Below are 26,127 nucleotides of genomic sequence, written 5' to 3' on the forward strand. Positions count from 1 at the left end.
TTCTTGTTTCTCTCCTTATCCTTCTCACGATTCTGGCGCTCAGCGCACTTCACATCCTCAGCGATCTTTGCCTTTTCTACAACACTGCAAAATCTCGCTCCCTCTGTAGAGCTATCAAAACCCATAAATCATTTTTGAGGCCATCCTCAAAACGCATGCAATGCTCATACTCAATTACCACTATGCCCCGCGCATAACGGCTCAATGGCAAAAATTTTGCCTTATATTCAGCCACAGACCTGTCCCCCTGGGTTGGATTCAGAAACTTCCTTCTAGGGGCATCCACATAGCTAGCACCCACATATTTCCCTTGAAAAGCATTCTTGAAAAACTCCCAAGTTAATCGATCAGGCTGAGTACCCTCTTTCACAGTAAGCCACCACTGATAGGCTTCATCCCTCAACAACGATATTGCACCTTTAAGTTTCTGCTCTGGGGTGCAGTCAAGGTCATCCATGATCCTCTCCGTTGCCTTTATCCAATATTCAGCCACATTAGGAGCAACTCCAACAATACCCTTAAATATCTCAGACCCATTAGACCTGAGTCGTTCCGTCACCCACCCATGACCCACAGTACTAGTATTGGGCCCAGAAACCCTTTCCAAAATCATCAACATAGCTTGGGATAGTGCACCATCCCCAGCCGCCTGATCGTGTGACCCAGTCTCAGTCACAGGTGAAGCTAGAGCCTCTCTTGCCTCAACGTTAGGTATATGTCCCAATGCCAAAGACCTAGCCTGAGCACCTCCACGGCCTCCTCTGTAACCTCTAGTACCCCTTCCATGAGTACATCTAGTGCTCATAATCAATTCACATATTAACTGTATTAACAGTCTTATACATCAGTTTTACAGTTCCAGTGTTTATTAGCGGATGTTTTACGATAAATAGCATCAACAATTCAAAGTTGGTTGTTTTAGCAGATCGCTGTCTTACTACAGTTTTAGGTTTCCCTAATAAGGGTTTCAATACAGTCTATCATCTACAATAATCTCATTTTAGTTAATTCAAACAGTATTTTTAGAGAACTTACAGAATCGGCGCCGGAGACTCAGTAGGCCATACATTTAGAAACTGTTACCTAAAAATATTTTTCCACCATTTAAAATAATTCTTTTGAAATCTACGTTTTAAGGAAAAATCCAAATCCACAGCCGAGTTTTTGAAACCTCACTCTGATACCACTAAATGTAACACCCCAAACTCGGCCTAGACATTATGGCTGAATTGTGACATCACATTAGAGTCGGCTTTGAAAACATAATCTTATTGATAAGGTCCATTTGGTTTAAACCTTGTTGTGATTTTTACGAAAAGCTAATTTATCTTGTTTATTGCCAATTTATCGGTTCGTTTAGAAAAATATGACTCATACTAATCGTTATTATATTTTAAAACCATTGATCGTTGCAGAAGCTTCGAAAACAAGTTACGTAGGATGGTAGTTGAAAATCATTTACCTTCTTTTTAAAAAATCGAGTCCTACCGCTATCAGATATAACGCAATTCAAAAAAAAGTCCCTATTTAAAGATAAAATTTAAAACGACCTTATTCAATAAAATTTAACCTAAATAAAACTACCATTATTAAAAAGTCCAATGCATAATATAATAGTGGTATGACCTTTCTCGAGTCCCTCATAGCACTAACCCGCCTAAGGATTACCTCACAGATAAACAGTTGAGTGAGTTTATGAAAACTCAGTGTGTAATCCCTATTTATCAAACAGTAAGTCATGCAGTGTAATACGGTTTGGGCCTAAGCCCATATCAATTGCAATATCAGTGTGGGCCTTAGCCCAATACAGTAACAGTATCAGGCATACATATATAGATCCTACCCAACCATTCTCTACACTCCATTCCATCCGGGCCTACACTCCATGTGGGGAATAAATCGATCCACCCATCCCTACACTCCAGAATAATGTACCGTTTCGACACTATCAGTACTTGCAGTAGAGCTGCTAGTAATAGGCTTATAGCCTATCAGTACACTTCCTTCAATATCATATATCCCATCCCATGCATTGCAACATAATATGGATGTACATACATTAATCATGACATTCTCAAATAGTCATATATCATACAAGGGTATATCGATCATTTACCTCATAAGGGTATCACAATCATTTTAATAGGTTAGGATCTAGGTATATTTACCGGCCCTACAATAGGTCCACAGTCATCTCGAGCGACCCATACTATCCTACAGTCAAACAGTGACAAATGGGCCTAAGCTCATAATATGGCCCATGTAGGCCCACACTCTTGTGTAGCCCAATAAGCCGAAGCAATGGCCTTGGCTGTGCATACTACACAGCCGGCCCGAAAATCTTTACACATCCGTGCAGTTTACCCGTGCTGAGCCTATGAGCTTGTAGGCCCCACACGACCCATCTTGGCCCAAAGTGGCCCAAACTGACCAATGCCCACGAGATCGCTCGTGGTGGTCTCTACAGTCACATGCTTGCATTTATGCGCTTAGATGACCACACGAATGTGCGTTCGCTAGCGTGGCATTGATGATAACGATTTTTCAGATTTTACCGTATAACGGTTGAGGTAGTGTGATTACACACTTGATTGCAAAAACGCCACGAAACCACGAGCACTCCCAACCTATTAAATCAAAAGCTTTGGTTAGATGCTTAACATCCAAGTAGAAAACAAGCCTTAGTCAATTTTTTTATCATAAGATTACCTTTTAATGCCTAGATCAGTCGACTTGGCTTGTTATCTTACTTTGTTCCAAAAGCCCTATGCTTACTCCTTAGGAATAACCTGCAAACCAACCGAGTCTTATCCATCATCCCCCAAACGAATAGTCTAAAACTTTGATGAATGTCTACTTACCACAAATGCAGGAACAAGATTGGAAAGAACTACAATCGACTCTAACCCACACAAGTCAAGGGTACAAGCAGACTAGAAGAAGCGTCCCTAACAAAGTTTAGCAAGGGAAAGCAATGTCAGACAAATTGTCCCCTATAGAAAGAACTAGAGAGAGAGAGAGTCATAAGTACTTACCAAAATCAAAGAACACAGACAAAAGTTGAAAACTAGAAGGGAATAGGTATGTGCCAAAACAGTTGTAGATTAGAATAGAAAAGAAAGTCGAGAGGAGGGAGAACCAATAGGGAAATCATCAAGTGAACAAGAGGGAAAAAAGTACGGTTGACCAAGAGAAGAAATCGGTTTAGAAAAGAGAGGAAGAAGGAGAGTTGGTGAGACTTGCCCAAGCCGAACCCAAAAGCAATAGGAAGGACCTCAAGAAAGGGATAGTATTTGGCAACCCCAAAGAATAATCACTTCAAAGAACCAAGTGATCACAACCAATTTTGGCAATTTAGAACAAAAAGGTACTTTCAAAATGAACACACAACTAGGCTTTAGAAACAAATGAAATGAAGCTCCAAATGACAAAACCCGAAAGAAAGAAAGTAGGGAGAAAACCACAAAGAAACAATCACCTATCCCAAAATGGCCAGCACAAAATAAGCACTAGCAACCCTATGACCGAATTAGCATAGTAGGGAATCCCACTTTTGGTCAACCACTAACACAACAACTCCCCACTTCCTCGATTCTCTCCTATTTTTCCTTTTCACTAATTCAAACTGATAACTCCCTCACCCTCTCCCATGATTCTCTCTTCAAATTCAGCTATCCACTCTCACACAACCACTCCACTCTCAGAGTTTTGACTAAACTCTACCACCTACCTTGCGAGAGCAAAAAAATATTATTCTCTTGTGCCAAGAATAGCTCGAAATCAAGACCCATAGGCACACACCACACGCCATAAGCCACCTGACTAACAAGCCTTTCATGTCTTGCAATGCTTTCATTAATTTAAGAGTCCACTAGTCGCAAACAAGGGTTATTCAATAAAAAACCAAAATTTTGCTAAAGCCTAGGTTTGAACCCAAGACTTCTCGCACCTTTTAGAACCCTCTTAACCAACAAAACAAGAAAGCCACATATAACAAAACTCGCAAATTAAATTACTGAAGATTTGGGGCGTTACACCTTGTGCTTAAAATCTTAAAATATCTACAATTACATTACTAGAAAAGAATCAGGACTAAATATCTAAAATCTTGTAGATCTAACCTTATAATCTCAAACTTTCATACGGACCAACATCAAAGTCTCGAACACTTTGCTTGAAGGAAAACAATTTCAAAACAATGTGCTATATTTTCAAAAAAAAATAAATAAATTCATGCATGCAGGCACATTAAAAACACAGGCCGATTTTTTGCAAACTTGACTCTAGTACCACTAAATGTAACACCCCAAAACCTGGCCTAGAAGTTTTAACTGGATTCTGGAGGTCACATTAGCCATCGAAGTGGCCCAAATCAAAACGCCTTCCAAATTTCCAAATTTCTTTTTGAAAACAATTTTCTTCTCATGGTAAAAAAAATCTCATAATTACCCTATCTTACATTACCAAACATTTTTTATCTTGTAGCATAAATAAATTTAAAACCAAATCACTGAGTCCCTATTCAGTTTGCAAACCTTTTAGATTTAAGAAAATTATTAAATGAAATTTCAAAATTAATTTTGCGGCAAAAAATCCAATGTTTTACTATTGTTTGAAATTCATAAAGTTGAATCTTAAAATTTGGCCAATTATTTAAGAAGGAAAAATAGTTAATTGACCAATGTCCATGCATGAGATGGCTGATCTAAATCAAAAGCAGAAACCATACACAATTCATAGAGCTTACTTATAAATCCAATGAAAATTGATAATCATATCTAAAAAAACTTTATTAAACTAACCAAAACAAGAAATTCTGATACCTCCAATTCCCTGAGTCCAACACCTAACCTCACAGATTACTTGAAAGGGGAAAGCTAAGGGAGTGGCCTATGAAAGCTCTGTGTGTGTCTAAAACAAACATACATTGGCAGTGTCAAACAAACATCCAAACACTCGAAAATCTCAAATATGTCATGGTAGCCATACATATCATACAAGCAATTCAATTCACAAATATTATAAACAGTTAGATATGTAATATATACTTGAATTTAAAACAAATGCAGAAAAATTCCCTTATCCAACCGCTACAGACCATCTCCATACATCCCACACACACCAAATAGGGTATACTAGTCCCTTTTTCCAACCTTTACACACCAATATTGAGTTATGCTAGACCCATCCGACCAAACCCACCTTAATTTGGTCTTTTGACACTTGAATTATTACGATTTTACCGCTAAAACATAAGAATGTAGTAAGACTGTCAAATCAAACTTCCTTCTCTTCAAAAGAAAATCTAAACCCCAAATGTAGATGTCAACCATATCATGCATTCAAATGTACAGAATCAGACATGCTCTTTCTCTATGATGCGATTTCCCGAGACTTGGTGTAACAGCCTGGTTTTGGTTAAATCAGAACAATGGTTTCAAAACCACAAATCCAATGTCAAAATTTATTTTAATATTATTTTTGGTATTTACAGCATGTTATTTAATATGTGTGAAAATTTCATGAGCTAATTTTACTGTTTGAATGCTTAATTTGATAAAAATGACTAAATCGCGTAAATTGCAAAAGTTCTATTCTATTATCTAATGGTGTTAAATAGCTATAGAACCTTAAATTTTAGGTCCTTGAGTAGTAAATATACCATTACTATGTTAGTGGATGTTAATGGTTTGGCATAAATGAAAATTTGAATTAATTTTAAGGTTAAAATGGTAAATGGTTAATAAATGATAAAAAGAATTAAAACAAAATCCATTTTTGTGCATTATCATCTTTACCTAGCAGAATATACAAGAGAAAGAGGCCATTTTTGTCTTCAACATTTAGAAACTTTAATTTCTTCAATTAAGGTATGATTTTTGTCCCGTTTTTAATGATTTCTACGTTTTTGAGATCGTTGCAGTTAGGTCTAGCTAGCCCAAGGGCTAATTTGTAAACATGTTAAAGATTTTGAATGATTCCATTGTTGAATACATGTGTATTTTGAAGTTTCGTGATAGATTTTGAATGATTGTTTTTAGATATACAAGTTTTGTTAAGTGATTTTTAGTGAAAATGCAAATTAGAGATTAAATTGAGAAATGTAAAATAATGTGTCACTAAAATGTGAAATAAATGAAAATTATGGGCTTCTAGGGACACTATGGTCATTCGGCTAGTATGGGTTTATGTGGAATTTCATTAATTTGTGATTTTATGAAATAAGGACTAAATTGTGAAAAATGTGAAAAATGTGGGGTAAAAGTGTAAATGTGTTTTAAAATGTGCTTTGGACTAAATTGAATGGATATTTGATTAAATAAGTTAATTTTGAATATATTTAGATCAAGAAAAATGGAATTTCGATCAGGATCGGGGAAAAACGAAAGTTATCGACTAAACAACTTATTTCGTCATTTACACATCCGAGGTAAGTTCGTGTGTTATAATTTCATTTCAAATGTATCTTATGTGCTTTGATATAGCATGAATTATGATTATGCGATTACGGACAAGTTTAGAAATGATTCAACGAAGATTCAACGGTTCGAATCCCGGTTAAACCTTAGGAATAGTTTAGGATGCCAGTGACATGTCATTAGGTATACTTGATTTGGCTTCGGGCCATCATATAGCACTTTGAGTGCAAGGGATACTGATTTGGCTTCGAGGCAAGCATATCAGGTGATTTGGCTTCGAGCCATGATATCAGGATTTCGGATAAGTTACCTTGATTTGGCTTCAGGCCATAGTATAGGTACTTATCGTGTGAGACCTTGAGTATCCGACTACTATTCTGAGTGGTTCAACGGGTAAATGAAAGACAAAAATGTATACGAGATTGGTACGAGATGGTATAGGTATGTGATAAACCATTTTAGATTTGAATCGAAGAAATGATGATGAGAGTATATATAGTTTTGTGAATGAGTACTCGGAAGGTTTGATAGTTAATGAATGTTACATATTGATTTATGTTTATATGGTTGCATTATGAGATAGTTTATCTCATACGAGCTTACTAAGCTTAATAGCTTACTTTGTTTATTTTTCTTGTGTTTTATAGTGATATCGAGCTAGCTTGGATTCAGGGATCGTTGGAGATCGTATCACACTATCTACCTATCACATGGTACCTTTGAAATTTAGTATATTAAGTATATGGCATGTATAGGGACTTTGAGTCATGTTGGTTATGTTTTGGTAATGATGTTGGCCAAATGAATTGGCATTGTAAATGTTTATATTTTAGTTTGTATATATAGCCATGAGTGATGGCTTAATTTTAATATATTTGGCATGTTTGAATCATGTGCATATATATATGTTTATGTCTTGTGTATATTGAGTTGGTTGTGATAGTTGATGGTAATTAAATGGATGATTAGTGATTGCTAGTATGTTTGTGAAATGAGGCCAAATAATGTACAATTGGGTTTGGTTATATAGATGTTTGAAGTAATTGTTATTTAGTATGTTTTGAATGAGTAAAACATGAGTTTATAAGTATGTTTGTGGTTGATATTGAAATGGTACATTTTACTCTTGGTTGTGGTTGATTTGGATACCCTTAGATGCTATGAATTTGTATCATTTAGTTTGTGTAGGTGATTGCAATTTGGGGTGGCAAAATGGCTTGACAAATAGCCTATTTTTGTCCACATGGGTAGAGACATGGGCATGTGTCTCAGCCGTGTGTGACACACGGCTGTGTGTCCCCTAATGTGGTTTTTGAAATGAAGTCAATATGCTCCACACGGTCTCACAACAGGCACTACAGGAAAACAGACTTTTAGCGGCGTTTTTTTTTGCCTTTAGCGACGCTTTCCCAAGCGCCGCAAAAAACGTCGCTATATGCAACGCCACAAAAGTTCGCGGCGTTTTTTAAAAAAGCGCCGCTAAAGACCAGGACCTTTAACGGCGCTCTTAAAAAAAGGCCGCCAAAGACCAGGACCTTTAGCGGCGTTTTTTATAAAAGTGCCGCTAAAGACTAGGACCTTTAGCGGCACTTTTATAAAAAACGCCGCTATAGACCTGTACTTTTAGCGGCGCTTTTGTAAAAAACGCCGCTATAGACCTGTACTTTTAGCGGCGCTTTTGTAAAAAATGCCGCTATAGACCTATACTTTTAGCAGCGCTTTTTTAAAAAACGCCGCTAATTTGCCCAGATTTGCAATATGTATTTTTACACCTATATCCAACCCTCCTGCAAGAAATTCAATAAAAAACAACAAATATACCATGAAATCCAACCCAACCAAAACACGCAAATTTAAATAATACAAAATTATACGAAAAATATATTATATAAATTGGAAATGAATATTCAAAATATTCTTAAAATAATGTTAAAAGTTACAAGAAAACATGTCTATGATGGCGGATTTTGAAATTGGTGGAACATAGTCATCATAGACTGAAGCTGCTGCTGGAGTTCATTGTATTTCCTGTTCTGCTCCGCCTCCCTCGCTGCTGCCTCCGCTCTAAGCTAAGAAATTTGCTCATCTGTGCTAGCTTGTATCTGAACTATCTGATCTTTTAACCTCTGAACTTCAGCTTGACTTTGACTCCCGGAAGGCATGTATTGGTGCGAGGTGGATCCAAAATATTGGGTCGGGTTAACACCAGATCCTTGAAATCTAACCCGACCATACCTTTCAGGACCCAAAACTTCATTAATAATTCTGTTATCAATATCCTCAAAATTAACAGAACGATCAGTCGAAGCAGTCGCTTCATACTCTGCCTTCTTATCTTTTAGTTTCTCCTAATAAATCAGTTAAAGAGTTAGAAACGAAATATACAATAAAAAGGAATACAACATAACATTATTTAAATTACACTAATAAAAATGACGAATTAAAACATTATAATTAAATATTATAAATATTTATAATGAATCAATTTTTATTTGCTAAATATACCATAATTTCTGCAGCCTCAGATGACATCGGAGTTCCATCTTTTTTCCTGTGCGTAATGTCAAAAAGTTGAAGGCGTCCAACTTTTTGACCAGACGAGGCTTCCTACAATATAGTAGTAAAAATATTATTTAATAGTAAAAAGTTATTAATACTTGATAGATTTAATAAATCCATAGTACCTCGGCCTGAGCTACACAAGCAAAACTTTTCGACCCTGTCGTGTGCGTAAATTTTTGTTTTGCCTGCTGCTTGTTCCAACTCGCTCACGGTCCTACATAATGAAATTATTATTACGTATATAGTAAATACTATAAACCGAAAAATTTATAAGAGTTTGCAAGTACATAATTCCAAAATCGAACCACATCTTCCCATTGGTACCTCAGCATTCCCGGTGGGACATTTTGCAATTTTTCTTCGAGGCTTATGGGTTTTTTAAAATATTCTTTTTTCAAAATGCTTTTATTGTCTCTCCATTTTTTACCCAATGCCTTCTTGATATAGGCATCAGAGACCTCTAAAGCAAACCTATCCTAAAAAACACAAGTTTAGGAAGTAAATATAAATGAAACTTAAACAAAAGTATTATAATTACATTAACGTTTTCTTACCTTAATATTAGAGAGAGCTTGATTTTTATTGCTATCAGGCATGTTATGCCATGATTCGTAGTTGATGGGCAACATATTGGCATTTCGTGCTATAATGCCCAAATAGCCTGCTAAAAGTCGAGCTTCTTGTCCAACAAGCTGACCATGGCTGTTTCTAGTTACTTTGACACGCTCGATAGAATTTAAGTTATATAAATCTGTTAGGAGCGTACGTCCTCAACCTCTGCGCGTCCCACCATTTTCAGCTGAAAAATAATAAATTATTACTATATTGAAATTTAAAAATAAATCAGTAATAAAATTTAATACAATTTGTAAAATAAACTTAACATTACTTTGAACTTCCACAGACTCGTCAAGTGTCTCCGGCACGCTTGAAGATCCAACAACTGTCTGCTGTTCAGTACTTACTTCTTCCGAATTTGTAGTATTCTGTACAATACTAAGATCTCTTAATCTTCTTCTAGGCATTTTTCCTACAACACATAAAATAGATAAAATTTTAGTAAGAAATAACAACAATAGTAAATATAAAATAGTTAAATTATATAACATGACCAATGTTAATATTGTAACATTACATATAAATAAAAAATCATAAAATCTTACTACATCATAAATCGTAAATATCTTCGTCTACATCCTGACGAACCCATTGAAATTGTGTACTAGTACTAGGGATATTTTCATCTAAGTCTTGTTCTGGAAAAGGCAAAGTTTCTGATCTTTCACTGATGTCATCTCTACTTCTATTCCCCATGTCAAACAAGTCTCTAGGGGTGTTTCGGAGTACAACATACCAACCTTCATCAATTGGATCTTTCGAGTAAAAAACTTGTTTAACTTGAGAAGAAAATACATACGGCTCGTCTATCAAATGTTCTCCAGTGTGAATTAATCGAGAGAAATTCACCATTGTGAAACTAAACTGATCATTTTTAATTCCGCGAGCAATATTAGCATCAGCCCAATCACATCGAAATAAGACAACTTTCCATTTTCCATAATAATCCAACTCAATAATGTCAGTTAGAAGTCCATAATACTCCACATTTCCCTCGACAGGATTACTGTCCCTAGCACTAGCGTAACTTGTAATTAAAGAATTAACAACTACTCCACAATTTTGAGTTCTCCTCAATCTCTCGCCATATTTGGTATGAAATCTGAATCCATTCATGATGAAGCCACTATATCTTTTTACTACTCAATTCGGACCTTGGGAAAGCCATTTAACTTCGTCATTAACGATATTCCCACTCCAAACCTATTGAATCGAAAGTAAATTGAGTAATTATAAATGTTATGAGAAAACATTATTATTTGTCAACAAAATGTTGAGTTGCATACCGTTTGGCTTAACCATTCATGAAAAGATTCTGCGAATAACCTATTAATCTCACGATGTTGTAATCTTCGTGAGCGTGGACGAGATCTTAAGATTTGTTTGTACTCACTATGTTAAACACATGTTTAATTCGTTAAAAAATAAACAAATCAAAAAAAGAAGAATATTTATCATATTCTAGAACTTACTTGCGTAATTGTTCAAGTGCATTGTGGTGGAAAAGAACATATCTATGTGCTTGTATCCAAGATCGGTCATCTAATTCTACAATTTCAACTTTGCCAATTGGTTCTCCATAACTTTGAAATAAATAAGTTTTGTCCAAGTTAGGATCATTGAGTCCGGCATTTCTACTTGGTCTATTCAATCTTGTTTCAACATCTAAATATCTAGAACAGAATGTCATACACTCCTCTGCCAAGTAGCCTTCAGCAATTGATTCTTCCGGATAACGCTTGTTAAGGCAATAAGACTTCAATTTGCTTAGGAACCTAAACACCATATACAACATTATCAAAACTGGTAACTATAGGTATAAAGGTGAATGCCTTTGAAATAAATTAGCACCTTTCAATTGGATACATCCAACGATAGAAAACCGGCCCACCAATTATTGCTTCATGAGGGAGATGAATGACAAGGTGCACCATAATAGTGAAAAAGGAAGGTGGAAAGATCTTCTCCAAATTGCATAATGTCAAAGCGGCTCGATCTTGTACTTTTTCAAGTTCTTCAACATTCAGAACTTTGCCACAAATTGCTTTCATTATATTGGACAGCTCAATTATACAGGACGTTACCTTCTTTGACATACAGCACCGTAAAGCAACTGGAAGTAGATCTTGCATCGGATGTGATAGTCATGTGATTTTAATGAATATAGTCTTCGATCTTTAAGACTTACACATCGAGATATATTTGATGAATACGCATCCGTTATATCCTTCAACACCGTGCAGAACATTTCTTTCTCTTCCTTTGACATTGCAAAAATTGTAGGCGGCAACCAATATTTTCCATTAGGAAGTACTTAGGGATGAAGATCACGCCTAATTCCCATGTGAACTAAATCAAGTCGACTTTGAAGATTATCTTTTGATTTACCATCGATGTTCAAAATTGTCCGGATGATGTTCTCGCAAACATTCTTCTCAATATGCATCACATCAAGATTGTGGCGTAATATGTGATGCTCCCAATAAGGCAACTCAAAAAAAATACTTCTTTTCTTCCACAAGTCCGCCTCATTAGGGTCATCCTCCTCGTCAGATTCATCATCAGATTCATCCCTCGATCGTCTATTTGTTTGCCTGTTAGATGGTTGATTCAGCTTCCCGTAACTGAAATCCATATCTTTTAACATGAATAAGATTTCAGATCCAATAGTTTGCTCAGGAGCTTTTTTCAACTCTTCAGTACCGTCAAATAAAGCCTTCTAAAATCTATATCTATGATTTTCATCTAACCACCGACGATACCCCATATAGCAGAACTTCTTCCTATTATATAACCACTGTGAACACGTTTGAGCAGCACAACAAGGACAAGCATAACGTCCTTTAGTACTCCAACCCGATAAATTCGCATATGCCGGGAAATCATTAATTGTCCACATCAAAGTAGCACGTAGGTAAAAGTTCTCCTTTCTCAATACATCATACGTCCCAACACCCGCCCATAATTGTTTTAACTCTTTAATAAGTGGCTGCAGATATATTTCAATATCATTTCCGGGGCCTTTCTCTCCGGGGATAATCATAGATAATATCAAAGAAGATTGCTTCATGCAGAGCCATGGAGGCAAATTATAAGGAACAATGACCACAGGCCAAGTACTGTACGAGGTGCTCATGATTTTAAAAGGATTAAATCCGTCAGATGCTAACCCGAGCCTTACACTCCGAGGATCACTTGCAAAGCTTGGAAATTTATTGTCAAATGATTTCCATGCAAAAGAATCTGCAGGATGCCTTAATAATCCATCATCCATTCGTTGATCATGATGCCACGTCATAAACTCAGCTGTCTTTGACGACATGAATAGCCTTTGAAGCCTTGGGATTAGCGGGAAATATCGCAAAATCTTGTTCGGCTTCCTTCTTGACTGTGGCCCATATTCATCCTCATTAACATCTTCTGCATCTCTATTCATCCAACGAGATTTACCGCAAACATGACAAGACTATTGATTTCTCCGATCACCCCAATACAACATGCAATCATTTAGGCAACTATGAATTTTGTTGTACCCAAGGCCCAAATCTTTTATCACTTTCTTCATGTCTTTACATGATTGAGGGATTTTTGCAAATGGGAACATTTCTCTCAAAAGCTCTAACAGCATTGTCAAAGAGTTTTCAGTCCACCCTCCCAAACATTTTAAGTGGAAAAGGCGAATATAGAATGACATTTTCGAAAATTTTGATCCCTCATAAAGTTCTTCATTCATTTCACCAAGTAACGTGTAGAACTTCGCCGCTTCTTCATTCGGTTGTTCATCCGGTACACTTCTTCTCGTTTCCATAAAAGTATTCCTACCGATATTATAATCATCAGATGCAACATAGTTTGGTGGAAATGATTGGAAACTTTCACTCCGCATATTAAATGCATCCCGCATCATACCTTCCATGTCATCTTCTCTAACATGCTGACGGTAACCACTATAAGGATAACCCGGATTAATCGTCGAAGAGGCTCCACTAGTTGTACACTCTCCATGGAAATTCCATTTTTTATACCCCCGAATGAAGCCATCAACAATTAGATGTTCGTAGACAACTTCACGATAATGCCAATAGATATTGCCACATTTCTTACACGGGCAAAGAATCATATTCTCTTGGCTTGAATTGTGAAATGCAAAATCTAAAAAAGATTGCACTACATTTTGATACTCGTTGCTTGCCCTTGAGAAATTCATCCAAGTCCTATCCATTTCGTAGTTGTTGAAGTCTAAAGTTGGCAATAAGTTTCACGGGTAAGTTGTTTATTATGTAAGTCTTGATATGATATATATTTATGGTTTATGTAAGTTATGTAGATTATGTAAGTTATGAAATTTGAACTTTTAAACTATATGCTTTTAAGGAAATTATTAGATTAAACTACATGTATTAGTTAAGTTATGTAAGTTGTTATGTACGTTATGTGAGTTATGTAATTTATTTAAGTAATGATCAATATTAATACTATTTTGATAAAAATAGTTATAATATATTTAAACAATGATCAATAATGTTATGTTGATAAAATAATTTATAATTGGCCATTTAGTCGTTGAAATTTTTAATTCTTTTTTAAGGTCAATAGAATTATTTATAAGCTCCATAGAACTTTTTTGGAAATCTTATTAATATAACAAAATTTTAAAGACATTTAAAAATAATAAATATTAAAATCAAACATGTTTAATATAACAAAATAGTAATTTGAATATGGTAATATCAAGAAAGAATCGTAGCTTAATTTTTAGAAGTAAATTGGTGAAATAAATTAAGGTTATATAAATATTCAATAGCGATAGAACTTTTTTCAATTCTTTTTGAATTTTTTAAGATTCATCATACGTGGCATTGTTACACCTAGGGAGGATCCATTATATCTTGCAGCTCGATATAAGGCAACACGTCAGGTTTCCAGCCTATATACTTTGAATCTTTAAAACATTTAAAATAAGGAATGGACAAGCAAGCTACATATATGGTAATAAAATTAATTCATACTTAAGTTGAATCAAATAATACTTAAGTTGAACCAAAATATAAAAACTTATTCATACTTCAAATAATAATTAATAATACTATTTTGATAAAAATTAGTTATAAATTTTAAAGACATTTAAAAATAATAAATATTAAAATCAAACATGTTTAATATAACAAAATAGTAATTTGAATATAATAATATAAAGAAAGAATCGTAGTTTAATTTTTATAAGTAAATTGGTGAAATAAATTAAGGTTATATAAATATTCAATAGCGATAGAACTTTTTTCAATTCTTTTTGAATTTTTTAAGATTCATCATACGTGGCGTTGTTACACCTAGGGAGGATCCATTATATCTTGCAGCTCGATATAAGGCAACCCGTCAGGTTTCCAGCCTATATATACTTTGAATCTTTAAAATATTTAAAATAAGGTTGGGGAGAAGGTCAGCTATTGTTGTAATTATAATGGACAAGAAAGCTACATATATGGTAATAAAATTAATTCATACTTATTCATACTTCAAATAATTAATACTATAAGGTCAGGTTTCCAGCCTATATACTTTGAATCTTTAAAATATTTAAAACGTACCTTAATAAAACGTACCTGTTCTACTCCACTCTCACTAGCAAACAGAGGCTGGAGTCCAAAAAGTAATATTTGTTAAGTAATTTAAAGTGAAAATGCATAGAAATAAGGAAAAAAATTTAGCAACTAAACGGCCTGTACGTACCTAGAACAAATGTCAATGGCTGTGGTGTATTTAGTTGCACCAAATATTATTTCAGGTGCTCGATAGTACCTAGAACAGATGTAAGATTATAAGAGTAGCACCAAATATATTTCAGTTTAAGAAAATATAAAAACTTTATCTATATCAGTACCAAATTTTAATTCGAAGATTAAATGGCAGCTTCAGTTGAACCAATACTTGCAGGAGGAGCAGGAAGCAGTAAATGAAGATGTACACCTCAGCAAAATCTGGCAAAACTGCACATCTTTTCAAACCATTTCTGCAAAAAAATACAAAATCTTTTATGAGCATACAAATGACTTCCATCTCTGCAAAAAATTGTAAATACAAGGCACATAACACAATTAGCAAATCCAGTCAGCTGTTTCTTCAAACCTTGACTTTCCTAAAGTGCCCAAATCGAACACATTATCCTACATCTGAAAACAGGTTTCAGAATAAGTACAAGCAAATACTAGCATGCTCATTCCCACTCACACATGAATCAGAGCATCATAGGAAATAATATCAATATTCTAAAGACAGAAAGCAAAAGAAAAAACTCCAATACTAACAATTTCGTTTAAGAACAACAACCACCTCTTGTTCTCTTGACTCTCATCAAGAATTTTCAGCATGGCAGGCAATTCTCTTCTTTTTGGTTCATTACCAACATTTCAGGAACATTTTTTATAAAATTTCACAACCATCATTTTTATTAAGTTCTAGGTTTGGTGAACAGAAACTTTATAATGAAAAAAATATCTTAGAACTTTTGACTTTGTCTCACAGAGCACTTCCTTTTTGGTAGTATGGAGGGTATGAAACTAAAAAGAATCCAACAGGAAACAAGTGAGGATAAAATGATTCACACAGAACTAGACATGAACAGGTTAACAACCCAATGTGTAGGTTCCCAAAAGACCATGAAAAATTACTCTTGCAAGCAAGTAAAGTGTCTTTTTCTTGCATGCTAAAATTCTTTTATTTGATTCAAAATGCATGAAAAGGAAAAATCAATATTAGGCTAGACTCTAGAGACAGCCGAGGAGAAATTTAGAAAGAATCTTCACATAATTTCAAGAATGGTGAAATAGAACATAATGTCAATAAAACTGTAAATTCATCTAAACCTGGTTTTACTGCAGAGATTGAAAAACCAAACAACAGCCCAGTAAGCTCAAAACTCAAAAGGTCCCTTTCCAGGATGCAGAACAGTAAATGCAGTTTTTAACATTCAGTACCAGGCAAATAAATGCAGAACTACCCCAGGAAAATTCCAATTCAAACAATAAAAAATAATAAACAAATGGATAAGAAAGTAGTCAAAGCATAGCCAATTTCTTCACATAACTGAAAGAAAATGAATAGAGGAATTCAACAATATAAAACGTGAGCAACAAGACAGCAATAAACTCTTAAATAAATCTATGTCCACACTAAACACATAAGTTGGATAGAAACATGAAAACAGACCAAAAGAACATCTAAATAACCAAAATATAACAATTTTATTATATAAAATGTAAGCAACAAGACAGCATTAAACTCTTAAATCAATCTAAGTCCACACTAAACACATAAGTTGGATAGAAACATGAAAACAGACCAAAAGAACATCTAAATAACCAAAATGGAATCACCATTATTATGTAAACATGAAAATGCACAGATTGAAACAAACCAACTTTGTATGTGCAGAATCATACTCCACAAAACTCATAAACATTAACTTCTCCTAACCAGAATACCAACTTTATGTTTACAGAGGCCTTGATGGAAACTAACATAACTGTTGATATATAACTTATCTGATAAGAATCACAGAATATGCAGAAAGTACCTGAGTATTTAGTATCAAGAGAACCATGTATTCAAAGGAAAAGAGCCAGAAATTGATCAATGTATGCAAAACTTGGTCTATATTTCAAAATTGGAATAAAGCTTTCATCTAGTACCAAATACATACATATATAGAGACACAAACACACAGGCATACATCTTCCATTACCTAAATCTATTTCTTGAAAATAAAAGATAAGTAAGCTTCTACAGGAAACTTAACGAAGGAAGCCAAATCGAGACAAAACACAAAAAAGAGTGGATGAAATAAGCTTAAAAATTTAGGAATGTAATTAAAATGTTAATTAAATGTTATGAAAAACATTAAAAATTTAGGAATGTAATTAAATGTTAACTAAACATTGAAAACATAAAAGGAAAAACATGTTGAAAGAAACATAAATGTTAGGAAAAACATGTTACCTTGATTGAAATGGAAGTGTTTTCTTGAGGGTTTATTTACAGATGCTTGGGATTGATCTCTAATAATGTCGAGAGACTTCCCTACTCATTACATTTGAAGAACAAAAGTCTGTTTCTGGTCGACAAAACAATCAAATGAGTTCTAAAAATAAACAACATTTAATGATTGGTATAATATTAATTATATTGCATAATATCAGGTGGGAATAAACAAATAAAATGATTAAAAAAAACAGCCAGCAATTTGGTATAACATTAACAGGAGAAATAGGACCAAGCTCAATACCATTAAAAGACAGTAAGTTACATTGTATACATATTAAAAGACAGTAAGCTGTTGTTGCTCCAGTAAATTTGAAAGTTGTCCATATATTTGGGATCATAGTAGATCCAATATATATAAGCACTAACAATATTACTGTTAATGCCAAAGACCTTTTTTTACTCTCCGTGAGAGGAGCTGATCCCTCAAACACCAAGTTATCCACAGTTTGCCGTAGAGAAAAGTGAATAACAGGGAAAACCAGAACCAAATGAAGAGCAAATATAATTCAAAGCAGTGCTAAAATGAATTCCCAGATTCCTGTCAAAATTGGTCAAAACATCACCTTCGAGCTCATTGTATATGGGTTGGACATTGAAATGGCAAACATATGCATTAGTCATAATAGGGATAACTACTAGTAAATCCAAAATTGCCATTTTTGATCCAAAATATGGGCTCCTCCTTGGAGCCTCTATCTTCCCTTCAATAAGCTTAATGAATGCAACAGCAAAGCAAACCACAACGAAAACAATAGCGAGAGCTACCGAAGCAGCCGAAGTCATGCTCAATGAATCAATCCTATCTAACACGCAAGGTGGAGCAAGAAAAACAACCATAACAACCAAAACCAATAACTTCCTATGATCCCCAAAACCAGTCCTAACCACTGATCGAGAACCCCAATATGACGAACCGAACTAGACATAACATCACCCAGACATTACGAATCGAACCAGTCCTAACCACTGATCGAGAATCCCTAAAACAAGCCCCAGAACCTTCATAGTAGTAGGTAAAGCCATGATTCCAGCACCAATAATTGTGGTGGTTCAGTTAAAAACAGCACCAGAAACACCAGACCCGGTATTGGGTTTACTTAAAACAAGGGTATAATCATCGAGATCAACATCAACATCAGTATCAACATCATCATCATCATTAAGATCATCAAAATCATCAATAACCTTGGGATGATTTACCCGGTTCCCATCATCAGAGAGGAGCGATTTTTGTTGGGATCTAAAGTCGTGGTGTTCATTATGCATTTGTAATTCTACAAATGAGCCTTTGGGTATAGCTGAATAATTACTATCCATTCTAGATCAAAGAAATGCTTAAGAAGCTTGAAACTTTGTGAAGATATCTCAGAAAAAAATTGAATGTAACGATTAAAAAACTTACAAAGAATTGGGAGGAATTGAATTGAATGGAATGGATTTTGAAAGGGTCAAGAAAAAGCAGCAGATCCATGGTGGGTCAACGTTTTTGGATGCTTTATTGGAAGGAGAGAGATAAAGAGCAATATGTTTGGAAATAAAGGAAAAGTTTTCCAGTGCTGCCATTGGAGGATATAATTAAAAGCCAAAGCAACATGGCTAGAGCATAATCACTCCCAGACTACTATAGCAACTAAACAAATCAGAGCAGAGGTAATGTGCTAAAAACGAGTTGCAAGTTCTCCATGAATAACAGTTAATTATACGAATGACAGAAAAGTCTACAAGAGAAGAAGACGTAAGAAAATTCCAGCATACACTACATATCAAGAAAGGAAGTGGTTGTTCAAAATAGCAAGTTCAGTCAATTAAGCTTAATTCCAAAAAAAATAAAAGCCAAGTAATACAGTAACTACACATTAATCTAAAGGGGACTAAAAAACTAACCATTTCAAACCCATGAAGCATCTGACCGTCGACGAGAGGAAAGGGAAAATAGTAAGGGATTTCGGGAATGGTGGAACAGATTAAGGGAAAAAAAGGGGACTTGGGGAAAATGTTAGGGATTTCGGGTTTGGGGAATTAAGGGATGATTTGGGGAAAAAGGTGTTTGTTTTAGGGATTTGGAGAAGGAAGACGAGATGGGGAGAAAATTACTTAGCAAAAAAATGAAACCGATTTCGGGTAAAGGGCATAAACCTCAAGAGAGAAAAAATGACGCCGTTTCAAATAAGAAAAATTTGTGGCGTTCTCAGCAACGCGCCACTAATAAGACCTTTTGCAACGTTTTCAGCAAAGCGCCAGTAACACCTATTTTATCTACACTATAAAACGACGCCATTCTAATACGCGTTGTGGCGTTTATTATAGAAACGCCGCTAAAGCCACTACTATTCAGAGGAAACGACGCCGTTTTACTCTAATGTATAATGAAATTTTGTGGCGTTTTCTAAAAAATCGCCGCTATTTTCTATCTTTTGTGACGTTTTATGTATAAACGCCGCTAATACCTGAATATTTTATAGAAATTGATCAAAATTTAAAACTATATATTTAGAATTTCTTTTAAATTATATATAAACCCTAAAACCCTAACTATAGTTGAAACTTTAATTTTGATTGAATACACATTTTAAAATACATATTATGTATGCATATAAATTAATTAAATAAAAACATGATGCTGTTTATTATATCAATAACGTGTAAATATTTTACAAGATCTAGATCAAATTACAGTTCATGTACACAATTGCACACTAAACCACTTTTTCATATATATATTTATATATATTTTAAAATAATATTTTATATATATTTATCTTATATACATTTATCTTCTAAATTAAAATCCAAAATTATACTCTAAATTTAAAACCCTGAACCTGATACTCTAAACCCTAAACCTTAGACCACAAACAAAAAACCCCTCACCCCAAACTTTAAACCCCAAAACCATTCGGTAACCCCTAAACCAATTAACCACAACTCCTAGACCATAAAGCCCAAACTATAAAGTACTCTAAAAAACTGTTAACCCTAAACCATAATAAACATATTTTTGGGAATTCGTGTGGCCAATGTTAGTGTAGTACAAATTAAAACACACACACATATATATATGTTTATATTCTTATATTAAATAATATTATGAGTATGTATATACAAAATAACATGAATCTTAGTAAAATCCAAATGTTCTTCACTTAATTTCTAGCTAATAGTATCATTTCCTTAAACCCTTAACCTAAACTTAATTTTTAATATATTTTATTTCAGACATTCTATTTAATCTAAATATATTTAAACAAAAAAAATAGATAATTAAAAATACACAATAGCATTATTATTTATACAAAGTTACATAACTTTAATAAAACAATTAATTCTCTATTGGAACACTCTAGTTATAATGTCGGCCACTTTGTAAGATATTTCTATGTTATATAAGCTTGGAATTTATACATAGTTCAACAAATGCTAATTCCACATTCAAAATCACCCTTTCTTAATAGCATCCCAAGTAAGAATCTGGAAAGGAATTAAAATTATCTCTTAAGAAGTTAATAATTGTCCCATTCTAAACTTTAACCCTAACCTTTAAACCCTAAATCATAATCCATAAACCCCGAATTCATCATAAACCTTCAAATAATAGTTAACTCCTAAACCTTAAACCATAGTTAACGATCATAATTAAACCTGCTTAAACCATATATCTTAAACCATAAACCTTAAACTATAATGATAATTAATTCAATATTTTAAATTCAATACTATCTCTTTTATGATTATATAAGAAAATATTTAATATATTGTATAATCATAAATTTTAATAATTATTGTTTTAGAGGTTAGAGATTAGTGTTTATGATTTTTTTTGCGGTTTAGGGGTTATGGGATTTTTAGCGGCGTTTTACCAAAAGCGTCGCTAATGCTCTGGTTTTTAGCGGCGTTTTACCCAAAGCGACGCTAATGCTCTGGTTTTTAGCGGCATTTTACCGAAAGCACCGCTAATGCCCTATTTTTAGCGTCGTTTTATAGAAAGCGCCGCTAATTCTCTGTTTTTTACCGGCGTTTTACCTAAAGCGCCGCTAATGCTCTGGTTTTTAGCGGCGTTTTAGTAAAAAACGCCGTTGTTGTTCTGTTTTTACCGGCGTTTTTTTTAAAATGCCGCTATTGCTCTGAATTTTAAAATTTTTTCGGCGTTGTTTAATAAAACGCCACTAAAAACGCCGCTAAAGCCCTATTTTCCTGTAGTGAGGCGTGTGATCGGCCGTGTGGTACAAGCCAGTATACCCCCTAATTGGCACATGGTCTAGCACACGGGCGTGTGACTTGGCCGTGTTGTATAAGTCAGTATGCCCTACAGATTTGGCATGGCCTAGCACACGGGCGTGTGTTTGGCCGTGTGACCCAAGTCAGTATGTATTCCTTGTTTCTACATGGTCAAAGACACGGGCGTGTCTGGAGCTGTGTGAGGCACACGGCCTGTTCACATGGACGTGTGATCCCTGTATGGTTGAAATCTTTCTAAGTTTCCAACGTATGTTATTGGTTTAGTCCCGAACCACTTTTAAAGCATGTGTAAGGCCTTGTAGCCTCGTTCGAGGGACACTATGATTTGTTGTGATTAAATTGTATTTGAATTGATGAATTATATATGAAATGTGTATTTATAAGTGTTGTAAGTTCGGTAATGCTCTGTAACCCTGTTTCTACATTGAATATAGGTGAGGGGTGTTACATTTATTGGTATCAAAGCCAAGTTTAGTCAATTCTAGGACTAACGTAGTGTATGTGAGTTTAGCTATACATGCCATATATATAAAATGAGATAGTGTGATGACTCCTGACGTTTTAAATTGGGTTTTCATATAGTAATGGATCCCAATAGAGCTATAGCCGATGAGGTTGAGAGTAATTGTAACACCCTGAATTTTGGCCTAGAAGTTTTGGGCCCTGAGCATGGGAGCGGTTGAAGGCAGCTTATAATATTCTGTTGTGCGTGAAAATTTTGTTAATGAAGGCTTGTTTTAGTGGTTAAGTGTGCTGAGAAGTGTTGGAGAAGTCCTGGGTTCAAACTTGGACTCCAGCAAAAATTTTGGTTTAAGGTGAATCAACCCTGGGTGTAGTAGGTAGGCCTTAAGAATATTGTTGGAGAAATTGTGACACAAAAAGCCTTGTGGCTTAGTGGCAAGTAGCGTGTGGAGCATTTAAGGGGAGGCATGGGTTCGAATCCCATGGCAAGCAAAGAGCATTTATTTTGCTAACAGGGGGCGGCAATAGTTGGTGTTGAATTTAAACTCTGATGATGGAGGGATCTCATATCGGGAAGCTAACATAAGAGTGGATGCGAAGCTGGCTTTAAGTATAGAGAACCATGAGGAGAGTAAAGGTACCTTTCTTGGCTGATCCCTTTCGCTTTATGGCGTGCTCGTTTGGGTTGGGCTTCGGCTAAGAGTGCTCGGAGCGTGGATTAACTCCAGTCTCCAATCAGGTGTGTATTTCTCACTACTCTAGCTATAGGATGGCTACTTCAGGCCGCGATGGGCCGAAAGGGGCCATGTGGCCCAATAGGCCTATGGGCCCAATTGGATAAGTTGTTTGATTGTGTAGTAAATATTAGACTAGGTTAGGTGAATCTCATATCTGTGGCTAGATTTGGGCTAAAAGGGCCACACGAGCGTGTGGGCCCATTTGGGCCGAGAATAGGCTTTAGGGCCATTCGATTGTTATCCCTGTTTAGAATACTTTAGTTTACCAAATTACCAAAATACCCCTGGTTTGTAAAATCACTAAAATACCCTTGGTTTATAAAATCACCAAAATACCACTGGTTTGTAAAATTACCAAAATACCCTTGGTTTACAAAATTTCCAAAATACCCCTGGTTTGTAAAATTACTAAAATACCCTTTGTTTATAAAATTACCAAAATACCCCTGGTTTGTAAAATTACCAAAATACCCCTGGTTTGTAAAATTATCAAAATACCCTTAGTTTGTAAAATTACCAAAATACCCCTGATTTGTGAAATTACTAAAATACCCTCGACCTGTAAAATTATTGAAATACCCTCGACTTGTAAAATTACCAAAGTACCCTTGATTTACAGAATTACCGTTTTACCCTCGATTTACAAAATTACTGAAATACCCCTGTAGGGTAGAATTACCAAAATACCCCTGTAGGGTAGAATTATCGAAATACCCTTGTAGGGTAGAATTACCGAAATACCCCTGTAGGGTAGAATTATTGCAATACCCCTGTAGGGTAGAATTATCGAAATATCCCTGTAGGGTAGAATTACTAAAATACTAAGTTTGACAAACTACATGAAAGACTAGATCGTGTGGAGAAAAGACACCAAAGTGAATGAGTGTCATCAAGTTGGAGAGTAAAATCGAGAACATCACGGAGATATACATTCGATGACTACTCTAGAAAAGATTCCTATTATGATTCCTATTCGCCAATGACTTCGAGACAAAGAGACCTATACTATGACTCCTACTCATCGAAGAATTTGAGAAGAGATTTTGATCGAGATTCCTTTTCATCAAGGAATTCGAGACGAAGAGAAGCCAATTTTGATTGTGAATCCTTCTGAGAAGACGTGCGAGATGAATTATACTCCTCTTTAAAAACTCCAATGAAAACATCCACAGAGAGATTTTCACGAAGGATTGTTCGTGAATCATATGTAAATGATTTTTCTTCTTTTGAACAAAATGATTATTCTCCAGAATCTTTTGTAACCTCTTGTAAAAAGAAAATGAGAAAAGAAAAAGATGAAAAGCAAAAAGAGATCAAAAGAAAAGAGAGGCAAGAAAAGATTATGAGAGAAAATGAGAGGATCTTGAATGAAATCAAGAAAAGAAACAAAGAAATGAAAGAAAAAGAGGAAGAGAGGAAACAAAATGATATTGAAAAAGAGAATGAAAAAGAAAAAAAAGTTTGATCAAAAGAAAAAAGTGGAAAAAGAAATTGAGGTAAAAGAAATGAGTGTTTCCAAAGAAAAAGATTCAAGTGGAAAAGATGTTAGTGAGCAAGCAAGGATTGTTTTCACTAACCCACCTGTTAGTTTTTCTTTTGATATCTCTTCCTAGGGTTTTGAAAATCCGTGTGACCAATTCCAGCTTCAATACCTTCCCAACGAGCGGTGATTTCAGTTGTACAATAAAGGTAAGAATGAGAAAGACAACTGCCCACTTTTGTCTGAAGGTAAGCGAGGTAAGGACTCCATGTTTAACGAGTCATGGTCCTTTGATTTAAAAACTGCGAATAAAGATTTTGATGGTTCAATTTTTGAAAGGTCTCCTTATTTTGATTTGGTTAGCCGTTGTCCACCTATTAATGTTAATGACCTTGTTTCAAAAAGATCCATGAAAAGTTTGTCTTATGACATATTTTATCCTTCTGTGGGATTGGTTCAGCATATGCAAATCTTGTATGTGTGTGATAAATTTTTTTCCACATAAAAATTTTGATGTGTTGGACTGCGATAGATTTGAACATTTGAATCGTTGTATGCTCACAAATCCTTTGTTTGACATACATTTTAAAAGGTTTTCACCTAAAATGCCTACTTTGTTGGATTGTGTCCATCAAAAGAAAACTTTGAATTTTTGTGCAAAATTTCCATGTTTTGATTTGCCTGTCCGATTGATATTCTTGAAGTATGAGTTTTTGCATATTTGTCTGCCTAAACTTTCTTTGTTCTATTTTTGTGATTTATTTGAGAAAGTGAAACTCTGGTTGTATATCGGGCTAAGTGACCAAAATCGAGTCTTTAAGCCGGGAGTTAGCCACTTTAAGTTGTTACCAAGAGAAGGTAAGCATCATAATTCCCTTGTAAATAAATTTGTTGCACCTATTCATCTGATTCAAACTTTATCTTCATTTCTGAAAATAAATCCTGTGGTGAGCTTACAAAATCAAAATCAAGTTTTTGATTCTGGAAATTTTGTTTTTAATCCCGGAATCGGTTTATGCTATCCATTTGTGAATAACATCTTAGCATGTCCTTTTAAATATATCCTTCCTGATGGTATTGACATTTTCCATTTTTGTGGAAATTACATTTTGAAAAGCGTAAATTATCTTTTTAACTTCTTACCTTTTCAGGTTTATTCGAGTCTGAAATATCTATTACATTACCTTGCTAAGAAGGGAATGTTTGTTCTGCAAGAACGAGGTAAATTCAAACTTTCGTCATGTAACTTACAAGGTAAGTCAAAAATGTCTTTGTTTTGTTTGAAAAGTGAAGAACTCGATGTTGTTAAAAATGATTTGGTGGAAAGTAGCCATATTATTTATCCTGCTACTGTACGTCCATTCATCCAAATACGGCAAGGTGAGGTTGTTAATCGAGTTTTATCAACACTACTTCGAGCAATTATACGAAAGAATTTAAAGACTTGGGAAGAATGTCTACCCCACTTTGAATTTGCATACAATCGATCGGTACATTCGGCTACTAAGTATTCACCATTTGAGGTAGTGTATGGATTTAATCCATTAACTCCATTGGATTTGTTACCTTTACC

General features: G+C 34.7%; 1 protein-coding gene, 2 long non-coding RNA genes and 1 pseudogene across 3 annotated transcripts; all 4 read right to left on the reverse strand.

The window, feature by feature from the left end:
* Nucleotides 1–8,290: 8,290 nt before the first annotated feature.
* LOC107961199 (uncharacterized) lies at nt 8,291–9,128 on the reverse strand. The gene is made up of 3 exons (XM_016897403.2): nt 9,104–9,128; nt 8,925–9,026; nt 8,291–8,767 (listed from the first exon to the last, which is right to left on the reverse strand). Exons 2-3 carry the CDS (start codon nt 8,949–8,951, stop codon nt 8,489–8,491), a joined length of 306 nt encoding a protein of 101 aa, XP_016752892.1. The 5' UTR covers nt 8,952–9,026; nt 9,104–9,128; the 3' UTR covers nt 8,291–8,488.
* A 147-nt stretch (nt 9,129–9,275) lies between these two features.
* LOC121227895 (uncharacterized) lies at nt 9,276–9,953 on the reverse strand. The gene is made up of 3 exons (XR_005925419.1): nt 9,871–9,953; nt 9,536–9,780; nt 9,276–9,457 (listed from the first exon to the last, which is right to left on the reverse strand). It is a non-coding gene; the product is annotated as an uncharacterized lncRNA (long non-coding RNA).
* A 5,233-nt stretch (nt 9,954–15,186) lies between these two features.
* Nucleotides 15,187–15,557, reverse strand: LOC121227896 (uncharacterized). The gene is made up of 3 exons (XR_005925422.1): nt 15,481–15,557; nt 15,330–15,398; nt 15,187–15,235 (listed from the first exon to the last, which is right to left on the reverse strand). It is a non-coding gene; the product is annotated as an uncharacterized lncRNA (long non-coding RNA).
* Nucleotides 15,558–17,032: 1,475 nt separating this feature from the next.
* LOC121213976 (amino acid transporter AVT6E-like) lies at nt 17,033–19,077 on the reverse strand (annotated as a pseudogene).
* Between the last annotated feature and the right edge of the window lie 7,050 nt (nt 19,078–26,127).

Source organism: Gossypium hirsutum, chromosome A01, assembly GCF_007990345.1.
Source record: "Gossypium hirsutum isolate 1008001.06 chromosome A01, Gossypium_hirsutum_v2.1, whole genome shotgun sequence".
In the NCBI taxonomy this organism is placed as follows: Eukaryota; Viridiplantae; Streptophyta; class Magnoliopsida; order Malvales; family Malvaceae; genus Gossypium; species Gossypium hirsutum.

What these genes read in the sequence shown, in the direction of transcription:
- LOC107961199 (XM_016897403.2), bottom strand. Translation starts at nt 8,951, where the DNA reads ATGTCATCTGAGGCTGCAGAAATTATG. An exon ending in CTGAGGCTGCAGAAATTATG is followed by an intron (nt 8,768 to 8,924) that starts GTATATTTAGCA and finishes CTGATTTATTAG; the next exon opens with GAGAAACTAAAAGATAAGAA.